At 52.0% G+C, this 15,718-nt stretch overlaps 2 protein-coding genes across 2 annotated transcripts; one reads left to right on the top strand and one right to left on the bottom strand.

Moving 5' to 3' along the window:
• Positions 1–1,884, top strand: Ptrh1 (peptidyl-tRNA hydrolase 1 homolog). The gene is made up of 5 exons (XM_051166191.1): positions 1–153; positions 643–862; positions 1,019–1,118; positions 1,254–1,299; positions 1,398–1,884. The coding sequence occupies exons 1-5, from the start codon at positions 58–60 to the stop codon at positions 1,578–1,580; spliced, it is 645 nt and encodes a 214-aa protein (XP_051022148.1). The 5' UTR covers positions 1–57; the 3' UTR covers positions 1,581–1,884.
• Positions 1,775–10,407, bottom strand: Cfap157 (cilia and flagella associated protein 157). Its single transcript, XM_051166193.1, has 9 exons — positions 10,235–10,407; positions 5,671–5,942; positions 4,935–5,088; positions 4,065–4,332; positions 3,567–3,697; positions 3,239–3,389; positions 2,415–2,581; positions 2,112–2,304; positions 1,775–1,846 (listed from the first exon to the last, which is right to left on the bottom strand). Exons 1-9 carry the CDS (start codon positions 10,405–10,407, stop codon positions 1,775–1,777), a joined length of 1,581 nt encoding a protein of 526 aa, XP_051022150.1.
• Between the last annotated feature and the right edge of the window lie 5,311 nt (positions 10,408–15,718).

The raw sequence follows: 15,718 nt of genomic DNA, 5'->3' as shown, positions 1-15,718 counted from the left end.
TCGGCTTAGGGATGCCTGACGTCAAGGGGCGGGGTCCCGGTCGTGAATGGGGTAAGCATGTTGCAGTTTGGCCTTTTTCGGCCCGGGATGCGGCGGAGTTGGGCCTTGAGCCGGCAGGTTTCCGAGGCCCAGTTCCCCAGGAAGCGGTGGCTGGTGAGTGAGAGGGGCATGGGTGACTCCTCGGGGACTCGGGGCCTGGCTCCGCTGCTGCCACTGTCTCCCGGATAAAGTTTCCCAAGTTCCTTGTCAGTGCCCACCCCACCCCGCCCCCGCCAACATTTAAACATTTAGGTTACGTTTATTTGTGTATGCGTTTCTGTGCGTGTGCCGTGTAGCTGTCAGAGGACAACTTGGGAGTTGGTTCTCGCCACCATGGGAGATGGGTCCCGGGGATCGAACCTAGGTTGCCGGGCTTAGCAACAAGTACCCTTAGCTTCTGAGCCATCTTTCCCGGCTGCTTGTCAGTTTTTCTACTTAAATAAGTGCAATCTTGATTGGCTCCAAACTTTTAGGAGTCTCGCTCCTGCACCAGGCCCTTAAAGGTTCTTTGCCGACACTGGCTCGCCTCTCTTGTTTTCTAGCCACTGTTTTGACTCCTATGTGATGTAACATCTGGTCTGTTTTCTGTGGTGTTGCCTGCAGGTAGCTGGCTTGGGGAACCCTGGAATGCCTGGCACTCGGCACAGCGTGGGCATGGCAGTGCTGGGACAAATTGCGCGGCGACTAGGAGTGGCGGAGAGCTGGGCTCGTGACTCCCGCTGCGCTGCCGATCTCGCCCTGGCCCCGCTTGGAGATGCCCAGCTGGTACTGCTCCGACCCCGGCGCCTCATGAACGTCAATGGGCGCAGCGTGGCCCAAGCTGGTGAGTTGTGGGTTTCGTGGCTAAGAGGGCACAGGGACCACAGAGCCCCAGTTACTACAGTGGGGACTTGGGGAGCCTATTTCTTCGTATATGGGGGTTGTTGCAATCCCTCTGAGCACATGGGCAGTAAGTAGGGTGTCATTTCCTTGTGCCAAGCGGAGCTGTTTGGGCTGACTGCAGAGGAGATCTATCTGGTACATGACGAACTGGACAAGCCCCTGGGAAAGCTGGCGCTGAAGCTGGGGGGCAGTGCAAGGTGAGGCTCTCATGTGGTCAGGGTTGGATAGGGATGCAGGGGTTGTTGGGGGCTGCCCTCAAGGAGGCCTGGGCAACGCAAGTGAGGAAGGGCGCTGCCTCAGGAAGTACTGACGACTCTTCACATCCCTCCAAGGGGCCATAATGGAGTCCGTTCCTGCATTAGCTGTCTCAAGTCCAGCGTGAGTCTACCCTTCTGCCTTGCCCCTGGGTGGCGGTGGCCAGCATGGGTCCCCAGTCTATCTCACCAAGGCACCCTCATTCTCCTGGCACCACACAGGCAATGCCAAGGCTGCGGGTAGGCATCGGGCGCCCTACACACCCTAATATGGTGGAGGCTCATGTTCTGGGCCGCTTCTCCCCGGAGGAGCAGGAGCTACTGCCCCCATTGCTGGATCAGGCCACCGACCTGCTCCTGGACCACATCCAAGCTCGAAGCCAGGGTCCACTGCCAGGCCTCTAACACCAGTGGACATATCGACCTGATGGACTACCTACCAGTGCCCTGACACCCAGAAAGGGCCACAGAACTGCCATTGACTCATGTGGTGGTAACCACTGTTTATGCAACTTCTCTGGGTTGCCCCAGGCCACTTGCAGATTCGAGGAGGGACTGTGTCCACAGCAGTCTGTTTCTGCACGTCTCTCCTCAGTGTGCTACTTGCGGTGTAGGAAACGTCTAGGAAGGCTAAACTTTCTGAACCTTTTGAGAGTGCCGGATGGGTAGATCTGCAAAATTAAAAGATGCTGGCTTGAAATCTGAAGCCTTCTGGAGGGGAGGTCGGGGGTTAGGGGAGAAGGGGCAGGGCGTCTAGCCCATTTCTTGCCAGTGGGGTGGGGACAAAAGGGTCTGTCAAACCCTCTTCCCAAGGAATGCATGGGTATGCTTTAGCCTTTTTTCGCCAGGCCATTTTATAGGCGGGAAGGATCAGATTCCGCCATGGCAGAACTAAGGCCAACTAAGGCAGGTCCTCAGGGTCCCTGGCACCCCTACCTCGTTAGTATTCTGTGACTGGCAGATTCCCATTCGGGTAATGTGGGAGAGTGACCTGAGATCCTGGGGGTTGGGTGGGATGCGGACCCGACGGGGCACCAGCCCTAGATCTCCTGGCTGGTAGGTTGTAATGGTAGAGAGCTGCTGGAGCAGAGAGGCGGCCGCCATCTTGGATTTCTGGGTGCTGAGTTGGCTGTGGAGAGGGACCCCTCGGGGTTATCTCCTCCATCTCCATGAGAAGAGGAGCCAGGGTCGGCTGAGGCTCCCCCTCCCCCCCACCGGCCCCCAGGGCTATCTACTCACCTCTCTTTGGGCAGGCCCTGGGTCTGCTTGTCCTGGTGGGGACCCACATGCAGGTGTATTTTTGAAACCACAGCCGAGCTGAGCAGAGCCAGCAATTGCTGCAGCAGCTCCTTGCGCTGCAGTTGGAACACCACATCGAAGTCGCCATCCTCTGCGTCCGTTCTCATCTGTTGGCGTGGTGCGAGGTGGGTTAAAGGCCACAGCGGCCCAGCTACCCACCTGCCTCTCTGTGAGAGACTTCGATGCCGGAGGGGGCTTTCCAGAGCCTCAGAAGAGGAAGTCAACTCTTTGGCGATGTGAAAGGAGTCTTTTCTTTCTTCTGTTCTTCTCTTCCACCACCTGCCCCTGTCTCCCAAGTGCTAGGATTAAAGGTCTCCACTACCACACCCGGCCGAGGCTGGCCTTGGACTTATTCAACCCCAGTCAGGTCTTGAATTTGGAATCCTCCTGCCTCAGCCTTCTCAGTACCTGGTACGATTAGACCCACTCTTTTTTTTTTTTTTTTTTTTTTTTTTTTTGGTTTTTCGAGACAGGCTTCTCTGTGTAGCCCTTGGCTATCCTGGACTAACTTTGTAGACTAGGCTGGCCTTGTACTCAGCGATCCATCTGCCTCCCGCCTCCCGAGTGCTGGGATTAAAGGCGTGACCACCACCACCCAGCTAGACCCACTCTTGAATGGATCTTTGAGGTCCAGAATCAGAAAAGGAGTCTGGCCGTGAGCCTCTCAGGAAAGAGGCCTTCTACGATTGGTCCCTGTAGCAAGTTTCTTGAGGTCAACTTCTGTCCTTGGTCCACTGGCCTCTTGTCGCTCACTGCTTGCTCACCTGCACAATGTCCCGTAGGAGGGAGGTGGCCTGGGCCAGGACTGTTTCCAGGTTGGCCCGAACCTTTTCCTTCTCAGTCAGCTCTTCTTGTAGCCTGTTCGCCTTTGCCTGCTGCTCCCTCAACTGCTCTTCCACCTGCTCTTTCTCGCTCCTGGTCCAGGACGAGAGAGAAAGCACATAGCTTGCCCAGTCCCCTGGCCCTGCCTTTTCTCTGCAGCCCATCTAAATCCGGCCTTCAGCTTGTCTGGCAGACCAAACCGGGAGGCTCTCCACAAGGGAATTAATTCCCTAGCAGGCTTCCACCGCCTTCTGCCCAGCTCAGGCTCACTTGAGGGTCTGGTGCTCCTTCTGCAGTTGCTGGATGGTCTGCTCCTGCTGCGACAGCAGGAGGCGCAGATGCTCCATCTCCTCTGTGTCCTGTCTCTGCTGGCGGCACTTCTCAGTCAGCATGAGGATGATCTGCAGGGGTGGGCAGTTGTCGCATACCACCTACCTATAGTGGGACCCCGGCCCACCCCTCCCTCCCTCCATCCCTCCCTCCCTCCTTCCCTCCCTCCCTAAGATACAGCTAGGACTTGCTCCCATGTACAGGCAGGCCAGCAGCACCGCTGGACAGCAGCCAGGCAGGAGGTGGGCTCCAACTTAGTTATGAGGACAGACTGCCGAGCTACGGCCAAGCACCACCCCTTCCCCACCCCCCACCATGAGGAAAGCCTAGGACCTCACTGCAAACCCTCCTCCCCTCATGACTTAGTTTTGGCATGGGGCCCACCCTCATTTTCACATGGCGGACGGAGGCGGACGGAGGAGGGCCCGGTGGCCATACCTTCTGGTGGCCCCTGTTGTTCCGGGCCATGATCTCTTGGGTGTTCTCCAGCAGCTCCAGCTGTTGGTACAGCTTGTCCCTTGTGCCCCTGAGCTGCTCGTTCTCCTGCAACAGCTGCATGCCTTCCTGGGACACCTTGGACAGCTGCAGTGTCATGCTGCTGTTCTCTAAGATGGCCCGCCTGGTCGTCTCCCACATCTGGTTGGTGGCCACCTTTCGGAACTCAGTGGCTACCAGGTTCACGCGCTGGATGATTTCCTTTCTCAGCCTGGCCAGGAGGGCGGGGTTGGGAGGGAGGCAAGCAGATGGGTATAAGTCTTAGTACCCCCCCCCTTTTTTGAGGGGGGTGTCGCAGAGTACCCAGGCTCTTCTTCAGAGAATCTTTGGGTCTTTGGAATTTGGACCATTGAAACATTTTTTTTTTTTTAAGATTTATTTATTATTATGTATATAGCGCTCTGCCTGCATGTACACCTGAAGGCCAGAAGGCATCAGATCTCACTACAGATGTGAGCCACCATAGAGGTGGTTGTGAGCCACCATGTGGTTGCTGGGAATTAAACTCAGGACTTCTGGAGGAGCAGACAGTGTCCTTAACCTCTGAGCCATCTCCCCAGGCCCATTGAAACGTTCATATATATTCAGTAAATACAAAGTAACAAGTGGCAAAATGACAGGGCGTGTCCAGTGCCATCCTGGGGACTGGCTGGGAGCTTATTCCTTTTTTCACCCCCTATAAATCCCAATCCCAATCCTGGGGTTCTGGGGGGACAGAGGCAGGGGAGTCCACTAGAAGGGAGTCCCCTTCTAGTGAGGCTAGCTGGGGACTGGTGTGTGTGGCCCCAGCAGGTGGCCAGCCAGCCGGCCCACCTGTCCTTGTCCAGCACGGACTTCTTCTCCAGGTTGTACACGTAGTTCTTGTACTCGCCTTCCTGCTTCTGCAGCTGGTCCTCCAGGACCAAGAACTTCTCCGTGAGTTCCTCTTTCTGCAGCCGGAACTCTTCCAGCGAGGTCAGCTTCCCCGCTGCCCATCAGGAGGAGCCACAAGGCTGGTGAGAAGCTACCTCTGAGGGCCCTGATAACACCCCTCCGAGGTCGCAGCCTTGCCCGCGTCTTCCTCCCCGCCCTCCCCACAGTGTCCTCTGCTCTCCAACAGGACAGGTCTGCGCGTGCCGTGGCTGGCCCTGAGTGCCTTCCCACCACACTCTAATCCCACCAAGCCATGGTTCAGGTCCCCACTCCTCAAGAAGCCCCCCCTGATACCTCCCCAGATGAGAGTAACAGTGGCCATAGCAGCTGCCCCCGGGCAGACAAGTCTCAACACCCCCTTTCAGATGGGTGGCCTAGATGAGGTTCTCCATCTTTTTGAAGCATTTTTTTTTTTTAATCTACAAACTGGGGAGGGGGAGGGGGAGCATTTCTGGCCTTGGGAACGTGTGGACAGTTAAGGAAGATTGTGTTTGAAGTGGCATGCTATTATTACTTAAGGTAGCAGCGGTGTGCCCAATTCTCAGGTGAGGCTGTGAGGCCCCTGCCACAGTGTGGATTTGGGCCCTGCAGCCTTCAGTGGCAAATTCACACAGATCTGGTCCCCTGGTTCCCTCACCCAGGGCGATGTTCTCTGTGGTGAGCTGGTCCTTGGTTTCCTGGAATTCATGGCGCACTTGGGCCAGCTGGGCCTCGAAAGCATCCTTCTCCATCTCCTTGGCCATCTGTAGGTTCTGCAGCTGGTCATTGAGGTCCGTGATCTCGTCCACTCTCTGGTTCAGTGTCCGCTTGAGGAAGGCCACAATCTCCTTCTTGTTGGTGGCTAGCTGCTCAAACTCCTGGCGGAAGAGCTTCTCTTGCACAGCCAGCTCATCCCACTTCCGCTGGTACCTGGGGTGAGGCAGGGCAGAGACTCACAGTCACGCCGGGCCAGGCCTGGCCACCAGCGGCCACTGGACCTGCTCTCCCATACCCTCTTCCATAAAGAGCCATTTGGAGTTTCCCTTGGTCGGAATCCAGGCTCCTCTCCCACTGTGCCTCCTGTCTGGAGGCCTTAACCTCAGGCTGTGCTCAGCATTTGGACTCTCCCCCCGCTCCCACCCCCAGGACAGGGTTTCTCTGTGTAGCCCTGAATGGAACTCACTCTTTAAACCATGCCGGCTTCAAACTCAGAGATCCACCTGCCTCTGCCTCCCGAGTGCTGGGATTAAAGTTGTGCGCCACCATGCCAGGCATCTCTCATTGGATCTAAAGTGTACCGTTTACCTGGGTGAGCTAGCTGGACAACTTCAGAGAGCCACCCCTATCAAGGCCAGGGTTATGTGTCTGGCTTTTTTTTTTTTTTTCTCCCCCTAGGGTTCTGGGTTCAGAACTCTGCCCTCCAGGACTTTACTGAGTCCTGGGCCGCACTTATATTCCTCACCTCGCCTCTGTTTTGTTTTATTGGGCTTTTTGTTTGTTTTGAAGTTTTTGAGACAGGATTTCACTATGTAGTTCTGGCTGTCCTAGAATTCACTATGTAGACCAACCAGGCTGGCCTCCCAACCTGACTCTGCCTCCTGAGTGCTGGGACCAAAGGTGTGTTACCCTCTGCCTGGTTGCCTCCCTCAAATGTATGTCCCGTGGGGGCTGAGCCAATCCTGTGCTCACAGTGGTAACAGATGTTCATGCCTGTTTCTGGTTTGCAGGAGGTATGCATTTGCTGAGACTCCCCAGCAACACAGACAGGGAAACTGACAAGATCAGGACTTGAACCCAAGCCTATCAGACCTGGAAGCTGAAGTTCTTACCCACAACACCTGTCTCTACAGTCAGCTTGCTCAGCTGGTCAAGCCCTTCTGCACTGGGCACCCCTGCCTCTGCATCTCAGGACCTAACAAATATTAAGCAACCAATAACTATGTGTTAAATGTTATTTTTCCTGATGTTTCCATCTGGTGTCTTAGGTCAAGGGACGTTTGTAAATTTTTTTTTTCTCTTTTGGTTTTTATTTTTTGAGACAGGGTTTCTCTGTGTAGCCCTGGCTATCCTGGACTGGATTTGTAGACCAGGCTGGCCTCTGCCTCCCAAGTGCTGGGATTAAAGGCGTGCACCACCATGCCCAACTGACATTTGTAAATTTTTAAAAAAAGATTTAATTGTGGCCGGGCATGGTGGAGCACGCCTGTAATTGTAGCACTTGGGAGGCAGAGGCAGGTGGATTGCTGTGAGTTCGAGGCCAGCCTGGTCTACCTGCATGTACCCATAGGCCAGAAGAGGGCACCAGATCACAGAATAGATGGCTGTGGGGAATTGAACTCAGGACCTCTAGAAGAACAGTCAGTGCTCTTAACCTTTGAGCTATCTCTCCAGCCCTGACATTTGTAAAATTTAAGAGTGCCATATTTATTGGTTTCAAATGGGAGAATTGAAGCATTTGGAAAGTTGTTTTATTCATAACTATTTATTCATAAATCTTTTTTTTTTTTTTTTTTTTTTTTTTTTTTTTTTTTTTTTTTTTTTGGTTTTTCGAGACAGGGTTTCTCTGTGTAGCTTTGGCCATCCTGGACTCACTTTGTAGACCAAGCTGGCCTGGAACTCACAGCGATCCGCCTGCCTCTGCCTCCCGAGTGCTGGGACTAAAGGCATGCGCCACCATGCCCAGCTCATAAATCTTTTGAATGAGTCCTGTGTACAGGCATTCCCCAGTGACATGTCAGGATGTAGGGGCCGTGATTAGTAAACCCATTTTAGAGGTGAGGAAATCGAGGCTCTCCACCTTATATATTGAGACAGAGTCTCCTACTTGAACCCAGAGCTCACAAGTTCACTAATCTAGCTAGCTCACTAAGCCTGCCTTACAGCAATAGTTCTCAATATATAAATTATTATATTATATTATAAAATTATATATATAATTTAATTTTATGTGTATTGGTGTGAGAGTGTCAGATTCTCTGGAATTGGAGTTATAGACAGTTGTGAGCTGCCATGTGGTTGCTGGGAATTGAACCCAGGTCCTTTGGAAGAGCAGACAGTGCTCTTAACCAATGAGTCATCTCTCCAGCCCGGTTCTCAAGTCTCAACCTTTGTAATCCTACACCCTTTAATTTAACACATGCAGCTTCTCATGCTGTGGTGACCCCCCCCCCCACCATAAAATTATTTTCATCGCTACTTCATGACTTTAATTTTGCTTCTGTTATGATTTGCAATGTAAATATCTGTATTTTCCGACGGTCATAAGGGGACACGACCCTCAGGTTGAGAACCGCTGCTCTAGGGGACCTTTTATCTCTGCTTCCTATGTACTGGGACTACAGATGGGCACCACACCTGCTCATTTGTATGAGTGTTGGGGACCCAAATTCTAGTCCTCATGTTTGAGTGGCAGGCGCTCTAGTCCCTGACCCTTCTCCTAGCACCTGCTTATCTTTTTAAGTGTTACACTTGGGGACTGGGGCAGGTGCCTCCCAGCTGTCACCAAGTTAGCTTGATGTGCTTGCGATCGCTCTCTCTCTCTCTCTCTCTCTCTCTCTCTCTCTCTCTCTCTCTCTCTCTCTCTTTCTCTCTCTCTTTGAGACAGGATTTCTCTGTGTAGCCTCGCTTTGTAGACCACGCTGGCCTCGAACTCACAACGATCCACCTGTCTCTGCCTCCCAAGTGCTGGGATTAAAGGCGTGCGCCACCACCGCCTGGCTATTGCTTGTTCTCTTAAGACCAGATCTTACTTAGCTGTAAGTCCAGGCTGGCCTGGAAATCACTGGGTAGCCTTCAAGGTGGCCTGGAACTTAGAACAAACCTGAGATTGTAGACACGTGCCACCATGCCCAGCTTAGAAACTATAGGTTTTTGTTTTTGTTTTGTTGTTGTTGTTGTTTCAAGACAGGGTCTCTCTGTTAGCCTTGGCTGTCCTGGACTTGATTTGTAAACTAGGCTGGTCTTGAACTCACAAAGATCCTCCTGCCTCTGTCTCCCTAGTGCTGGGATTAAAGGTGTGCGCCACCACACCTGGCTTTAGTTTTACATTTTATTTTATTTTTAATTAATATTAAATGAATGAATGTATGTGCGTTATGACTGCATGCACACCTGCAGGCCAGAAGAGGGCATCATGAACTGCCATGTGAGTGCTGGGAATTGAACTCAGGACCTTTGGAAGAGCAGCCCCTGCTCTTAATGGCTGAGCCGTCTCACCAGCTCTCATTACAAACATTTTTTTTTGTTTTGTTTTTTGTTTTTTGTTTTTTTTTTTTTTGGTTTTTCGAGACAGGGTCTCTCTGTGTAGCCTTGGCCATCCTGGACTCACTTTGTAGACCAGGCTGGCCTCGAACTCACAGCGATCCGCCTGCCTCTGCCTCCCGAGTGCTGGGATTAAAGGCGTGCGCCACTACGCCCGGCTTACAAACATTTTTTTTATTATATTTTATCTACTGCTTGTGTACACACATGCATGTGGGCCATTTCACACAGTGGAGGTCAGCGGGCAACCTGCAGGAGTTGGTTCTCGCCTCTACTGTGCGGGTCCTGGGGGATGAGGGGCAAGTGCCACTGAGCAGCCACACTGGCCCTAAAAATTAGTTTTAAAGTAAAATAAATAGTGACCAAGTGTAATGTCTCTAGCTGAATGTTAAGAGGGTCCCTTCCCTGTCGTCTCTGCCACATACAGACCCAGCCCTAGGACAGAATGCCACACGTAGGAAAGTCCCCATCTTCAGCTCCCATTTATGGAACCTGAAGTGGTTCACACTTGTAATCGCACTCAGCACTTGGGAGGTTGAGGCAGGTGAACAACATGAGTTTGAGGCTAGCCTGGGCTAAAAGGGTAACACCCTGTCTCTAAAACAAAACAAATACACGCAGGGAAACAGCTCTAGCTGGATCTTGGCTAAGGAAAGAAGGGAATGAGCAATCTCCCTGGCCACCAGAGGGAGCCATTTCCAATTTATCCCACTGATTAAACTACCCTTTTATAATGCTTAAAATCCTGTTGGGGTGGGGTGGGAGTGGGGGTGTTACCTGGGACTGAGAGGCTAATGCTAAGTAGCGGTGTGCTCCCCAAGCTCTGGGAGCTGTGAAGGGTCAGGGAAACCCACTTAACCTCTCAGCACCTTCAGGGGTGCCCGCTGAGAGGAAACTGAGGCAGGGAGGGCCCAGACCTAAGGGCCCTGTCTGAGCACTGAGAGCCCCTGCTGGCCACGCACCGGGCCAGCCTGTCCTCCAGGTCCTGGATCTGTTTGTGGTAGAATTCCTTCAGCTCCTCTATCATGGCCGACTCTGGAGACTTCCTGGGTGCATTGGTGTCCTTCTTGCCCCCTTTCTTCTTCTTGCCTTCAATCTCCTTTCCTCCTTTGTTTGGCTTCTTTTTGGGAGCCATGGCCGATGCCAACCACTGTTTCAAGTCCCCTTTAAAAGAAGCCAGGTAGTTGCTAAGGAAGTTGGTCCTACACATAGCAACAGCCTGATGGAGTGCGGCCGGGCGTTAAAGGGCCACTGTCCTCTTCCTGGCAGGGAGCCCATGTCTGGCCTAGGCCTAGCCTTTCAGAACAGGATGCCAGGCTCTTGGGTACAGGTTTGGGTTCCAGAAAGACCTTTCCTTCCCTCAAATGGGAATAAATAATGGGGTAAGTTAATTACAATCATCAAGGGGCTTCGCCTGTCACTTTGAAACTGGATAATCAGAAGATAGAGATCTGAGCCGGTCCAACCTCCTCATAGACTCTTAGCCAAGACCAGAATAAACAGTCACCGAGTCCCCAGCTAGGAAGTGCCCCCCTAAACTAGCCTGTCAAATCTTTTTTTTTTTTAAGTTTACTTCTTTATTAAGTATACAGTGCCTGCATGTACACCTGCCCGCCAGAAGAGGGCGCAAGATCTCACTATAGATGGTTGTGAGCCACCATGTGGTCGCTGGGAATTGAACTCAGGACCTTTGGAAGAGCAGTCAGTGCTCTCAACCTCTGAACCATCTCTCCAGCCCCTAGCCTGTCAATTCTTTAGTGGCACAGCCACATAAAATTTCCACTCATGAGAGTGGAAGCTCCCAGGCCGAGGTCTTGGGATTTCCTTAAAGCTTAGTGGCAGGGGTCCATCTGTCCAGTGCTACCGGGGATGAGTGAAGTTCTTGGCTGTAGCTTGGTAGGAAGGGAAAACCCCTGGAGTGGGGGAGGAAGCATACAGATGTGAGATGGGGATAGTAGGTATCTTGCTGAGGTGTTCCAGCTGGCCCCTTGGGTTTCTATCCTTTCAACGCTGAGCCATCTCCCCAGTCACACTGGGCTTTTTTCAGTTTATGAGTGTGTCTGCTCTTTGGTCCCTAGGCTTGCTTGGGGCCCCTCATCACGATCAGCAATGACTGAGGACTTAGTGGGTTCGCTATGAGTGAGGCTCAACTTTGTGGGTGTCACAGGAGGGAACAGCTATCCTATGCAGAGCCCTAGAGGGGATTTCTGTCAGGTCTGCCTGATCCTCACAGCCACAGCGATTATGACTCCACGGGAGTGAATGCCTGGTGTCGCCCCTGGAAGGACAGAGCAGCCGCAGCTCGTGGCCTGGGCTCCAGGGTTAGCAGGCTGGTGGTTTGTGCTTTGGCCTGTCGCAGGAGCTTCCCCCTGAAGACACACTGCAGCTTTTGGAGGAGTGGCTGGGGGCTCCCTCTGAGCCCTGGGAAACTGGGAACTACGGCTTCTGTAGGACGTTAAAACACTGTGCTTCTTTGCTGTTTGATGGGATAGGGTGGAGAGGAATGACAGAAAGCCTGGGCTAAGGGAAGTGCGGCGGGGTGGGGGTGGGGTGGGGGAGAACAGAGGATGGTAGCCAAGTGTGGCCATGCACACCTATTAGGGAAGTTTTGGTTTATATGTAAACACATTTTTGTTTTAATTCCAGGTGTGGGATATGGGGGCTGCTCCCGTTTGTCCACAGCTGATAACTGCCTCCTGAGAGGATGTGTGTAATGTGTGTCAGCTATGAGCCGTCCACCTGCAGGGGGTGAGGGGGAAGGGGGGGTTGGGGGCGATGTGGTCTTTGTCTATTGGGATAAATGAGAAAGAGAGAGAGAGAGACAGACAGATTGGGGGCTCTGAGAAAGACGAAGACTGCTGATGCTTTCCTCCTGCTGCTCTTGGTTGCTGTTGATGCAGTGTGATGAGAAAAAGTCAGATATCCAGAAATGAAGATTTGCCCCCAAGGAGCAGGAAGTAGCTAAGGAAAACTACAGCCCCTCTCCCCACTAACCCTTCTCTCCTACCCAGTGTTGGGGTAATGGAAGGGATTGGGAAGGAGCAGGCAGAAAGCGATTTAAAGAACCCAAAATAAAGTAGCTGAAAAAAGTACGCTAACATGCTGGGCATGGTGGAGCACGCCTTTAATCCCAGCATTTGGGAGGCAGGTGGGTCTCTGTGAGTTCGAGGCCAGCCTGGTCTACAGAGCGAGTCCAGGACAGCCAAGGCTACGCAGAGAAACCCTGTCTTGAAAAAACCAAAAGAAAGAAAGAAAGAAAAAAAGAAAAAAGGATGCTAACACACTTGCTTCTTGGGGAGCAGGCAGGCGATACAAGTTCAAGGTTAGCCTGGGCAACTTGGTGAGACACTGTCTCAAAATAAGAAAATATGGATCAGCAATAGGGCTTACTGGATAAAATTGCTTGCGGCACAAGGCTGATGAGCTTTGTCCAGAACCCACAGTGGAAGGAGGAAACTGACTCCTGGAAGTCCTTCTCTGTCATCTGTATGTATGTCACACGCACACACACACAAAGCGATAATAAAACAGGACAAAACCCCAAAAACAGCAGAGAGAGGTTGAAGAGTCAGTCCCATTGCCCGGCGTGGTGACGCACGCCTTTAATCCCGGCACTCAGGAGGAAGAGGCAGGCAGATCGCTGTGAGTTCAAGGCTAGCCTGGTCTACAAAGAGAGTCCAGGGCAGCCAAGGCTACAAGGAGAGAGAGACCCTGTCTCGGAAAGAAAAAAATCAAAATAAAAACAAAACGACAAAAAAAATCCATTCCCGAAGCGCGAGGGACAGGGGACTCTGGAAGAAGGAATAAACAGTATTTGCTCTGCTTCAACAGTTACTCGGTTTAGCGCTCAAGTCCCTGTTTTGTATCTCATTCCAGGCACTCTAGCAACATGACACACTGGCTGTCCGAAGTCTTCCAGGAGTGAGCTTTAGGAAATGCTGTGTCCCTGTGAGCTCCAGCTTCCTCATCTGTAAAATGGCAGCGGGCTCACTAACACACATCCATGAGAAGCCTGGCCTGACTGCAAGATGGCTGTCCTCACCACCGCCTGCTGTACAAGGCGAGCCTTGGAGGAGCTGAGCAGCCTGTTCTACAACAGGACTGTCCTTTAAGCCAAATCCCAACCGTCTTCGTGAGTTCAACTAGGCCTGCTTGCAAAGATTACCTCAGCTGTTGACACCACCCCCCTTCTAGGAGGAGGCAGAGGTGGGGGTCCTGGACCCACCTGTGCATCTAGCCACTCAGCTGTACTCACTTCTGCTCTAACTGCATGTGGCCCCAGGGTCTTGGGAAAGACTATATTGTAGGAACCAGGCCCAACTGGGCTGCCTGCCTGTCTTGCTGTTTCATGTCCTGTTTCTGTTTCTAGCAGCTTCCATGTCTGTGTTTATCTTGGTTAGTCAGTCATGTTTACTGCTCTGAGAACGAGCCCCTCCCTTCCTCGAGACTTTCCTCCTGTGTGCGATCACCTCTTGAGGGATTTCACCTGGGAGGAGGATTCCTGTTTTGCTGCCTGTAAGAAGGCTCTTTGGAACAAACGAGGGAATAATAAACCGCTGCCGCGGCTGCTGCTCTCTTAGCACGAAGGACCCGCTGTGTTAGAGAGAGAGAGAGAGAGAGAGAGAGAGAGAGAGAGAGAGAGAGAGAGAGAGAGTGTGTGTGTGTGTGTGTGTGTGTATGAGTTAAATCTGCAGTTCCTTGCCCTCGACTCCGTACTGCGGGCGCCACAAGTGGAGGTCCAGCGGGAGCAGGGAAAGAAGGGAGGAAGCTGACAGATCGCCCAGGGAAGCTGGCCAGCGCCTCAGGAAGGTAGGAAATGGGCGTATTGGAAATAGGTGCTGCAGGTTCGTCCACGGTTCTGGTGGACTAGTGATTAAGGGACTGGGATTAAGTATGAGAGTGTTAAAGATTTTATAAAAACAATAGAATTGAGTAGTCCTTGGTTTATGGTATCGGGAGAGCTAAATATCCAAGATTGGGATCAGGTAAAGTCTGATCTCCAGAGGACTTTACAAAAGGAAGGGTCCAACAGTGTTCCTAGCGCTACCTTTTCGTTATGGCGTCTTGTTAGAGATGCGCTTAGGAGCGAGAACGAGAATAATAAACCGCTGCCTCGGCTGCTGCTCTCTTAGCAGGAAGGACCCGCTGTGTTATTGTGTGTCTGTGTGTGTGTGTGTGTGTGTGTGTGCATGAGTTAAATCTGCAGTCCCTCGCCCTCAACTCGGTACCGCGGTGGCGCGGGCGCCACACTAAGTAGCTACCTCATTCCCACACTCCCGTTTGTAACCCCTCACTCAGGCTGTGAGTAAGCCCACTACACTTATTGGTTCCCCAGGAGGACCTTTGGTGGAATCAAACTTCAATTTGTCTTTGGGACCTTAGAGAAGTCGCTAGATGTAGCTTGCTTTGTTCATCCCCAATACCACTCTGGGCACATCCTAGGGATATGTGCAAGGTCTACAGAGTAGCCTTGAGTTGACCTATTCCTTCCTGCCGTGAGGGTGTCATTTTCTGTTACTGTAACAAGAGACCTGGGGCTGGATAATGTATACAGAGGTTTAATTAGTTGCCTTAAAATGTTTCCGTGTCAGCCAGCTTCCCAGCACTCGGGAGGCAGAGGCAGGCACATCTCTGTGAGTTCCAGGCCAGCTTGGTCTACAAAACCAAGTCCAGAACAGCCAAGGCTACACAAAGAAACCTTGTCTCATAAAAACAAACAAAACCAAAAAAGTGTGTGTGTGTGTGTGTTTTGCCTGCATATACATGCAGTGCCCATAGATGCCAGAAGGGGGAGGCAGATCCCTTGGAACTGGAGTTACGGGAGGTTGACACTCATCCTGTGGGACTTGAACTCTGGTCCTCTGAAAGAAGAGTTAAATGCTCTTAACTGCTGAGTCATTACTCCAGCACTAGCTAATCTGTCTTTTTCTTCCTTCCTTCCTTCCTTCCTTCCTTCTTTTGTTTTTTGAGACAGGGTTTCTCTGTGTAGCCCTGGCTGTCCTGGACTCACTTTGTAGACCAGGCTGGCCTTGAACTCACAGATCTGCCTGCCTCTGGCTCCCAAGTGCTGGGATTACAGGTGTGCGCCACCACACCGTTACTAGTTAATTTTTCAAGACAGGGTTTCTCTGTATAGCCCTGGCTGTCTTGGAACTCCTTCTGTAGACCAGGCTGGCCTCGAACTCACAGATCTGCCTGCCTCTGGCTCTGCCTCCCAAGTGCTGGCATTATAAGGCATGCACCATCAAGGCCCAGTGATTTTTGTTGTGTGTTGTGGTGCTGGGATGGAGCCCGAGGCCTCACACATGCCTGGGATGCGTTCTAACTGGTGTCATATCCCAACTTTGAAGCTTTTTCTTAATTTTTTAGTTTTGAAACAGAGTCTCACTAAGGCTGACCTTGAACTTACCCTGTAGTATAGGCAGCCTCAGAATTAAAAAGCCTGT

This window comes from Acomys russatus, chromosome 24 (assembly GCF_903995435.1).
Source record: "Acomys russatus chromosome 24, mAcoRus1.1, whole genome shotgun sequence".
In the NCBI taxonomy this organism is placed as follows: domain Eukaryota; kingdom Metazoa; phylum Chordata; class Mammalia; order Rodentia; family Muridae; genus Acomys; species Acomys russatus.
The sequence above is the reverse complement of the archived record's forward strand: the minus strand, read 5'-3'. Positions and strand labels throughout refer to the sequence as shown.

Excerpts from the sequence above, each read along its gene's own strand:
- Ptrh1 (XM_051166191.1), top strand. The coding sequence starts at position 58 with ATGTTGCAGTTTGGCCTTTTTCGGCCCGGGATGCGGCGGAGTTGGGCC. Across the intron at positions 154-642 it reads TCCCCAGGAAGCGGTGGCTG|GTAGCTGGCTTGGGGAACCC; the intron begins GTGAGTGAGAGG and ends TGTTGCCTGCAG. Across the intron at positions 1,119-1,253 it reads AAGCTGGGGGGCAGTGCAAG|GGGCCATAATGGAGTCCGTT; the intron begins GTGAGGCTCTCA and ends CATCCCTCCAAG.
- Cfap157 (XM_051166193.1), bottom strand. The coding sequence starts at position 10,407 with ATGGCTCCCAAAAAGAAGCCAAACAAAGGAGGAAAGGAGATTGAAGGC. Across the intron at positions 5,089-5,670 it reads CACAGAGAACATCGCCCTGG|CGGGGAAGCTGACCTCGCTG; the intron begins GTGAGGGAACCA and ends CCTGATGGGCAG. Across the intron at positions 1,847-2,111 it reads AGTCACAGAATACTAACGAG|ATCTACCCATCCGGCACTCT; the intron begins GTAGGGGTGCCA and ends TTAATTTTGCAG.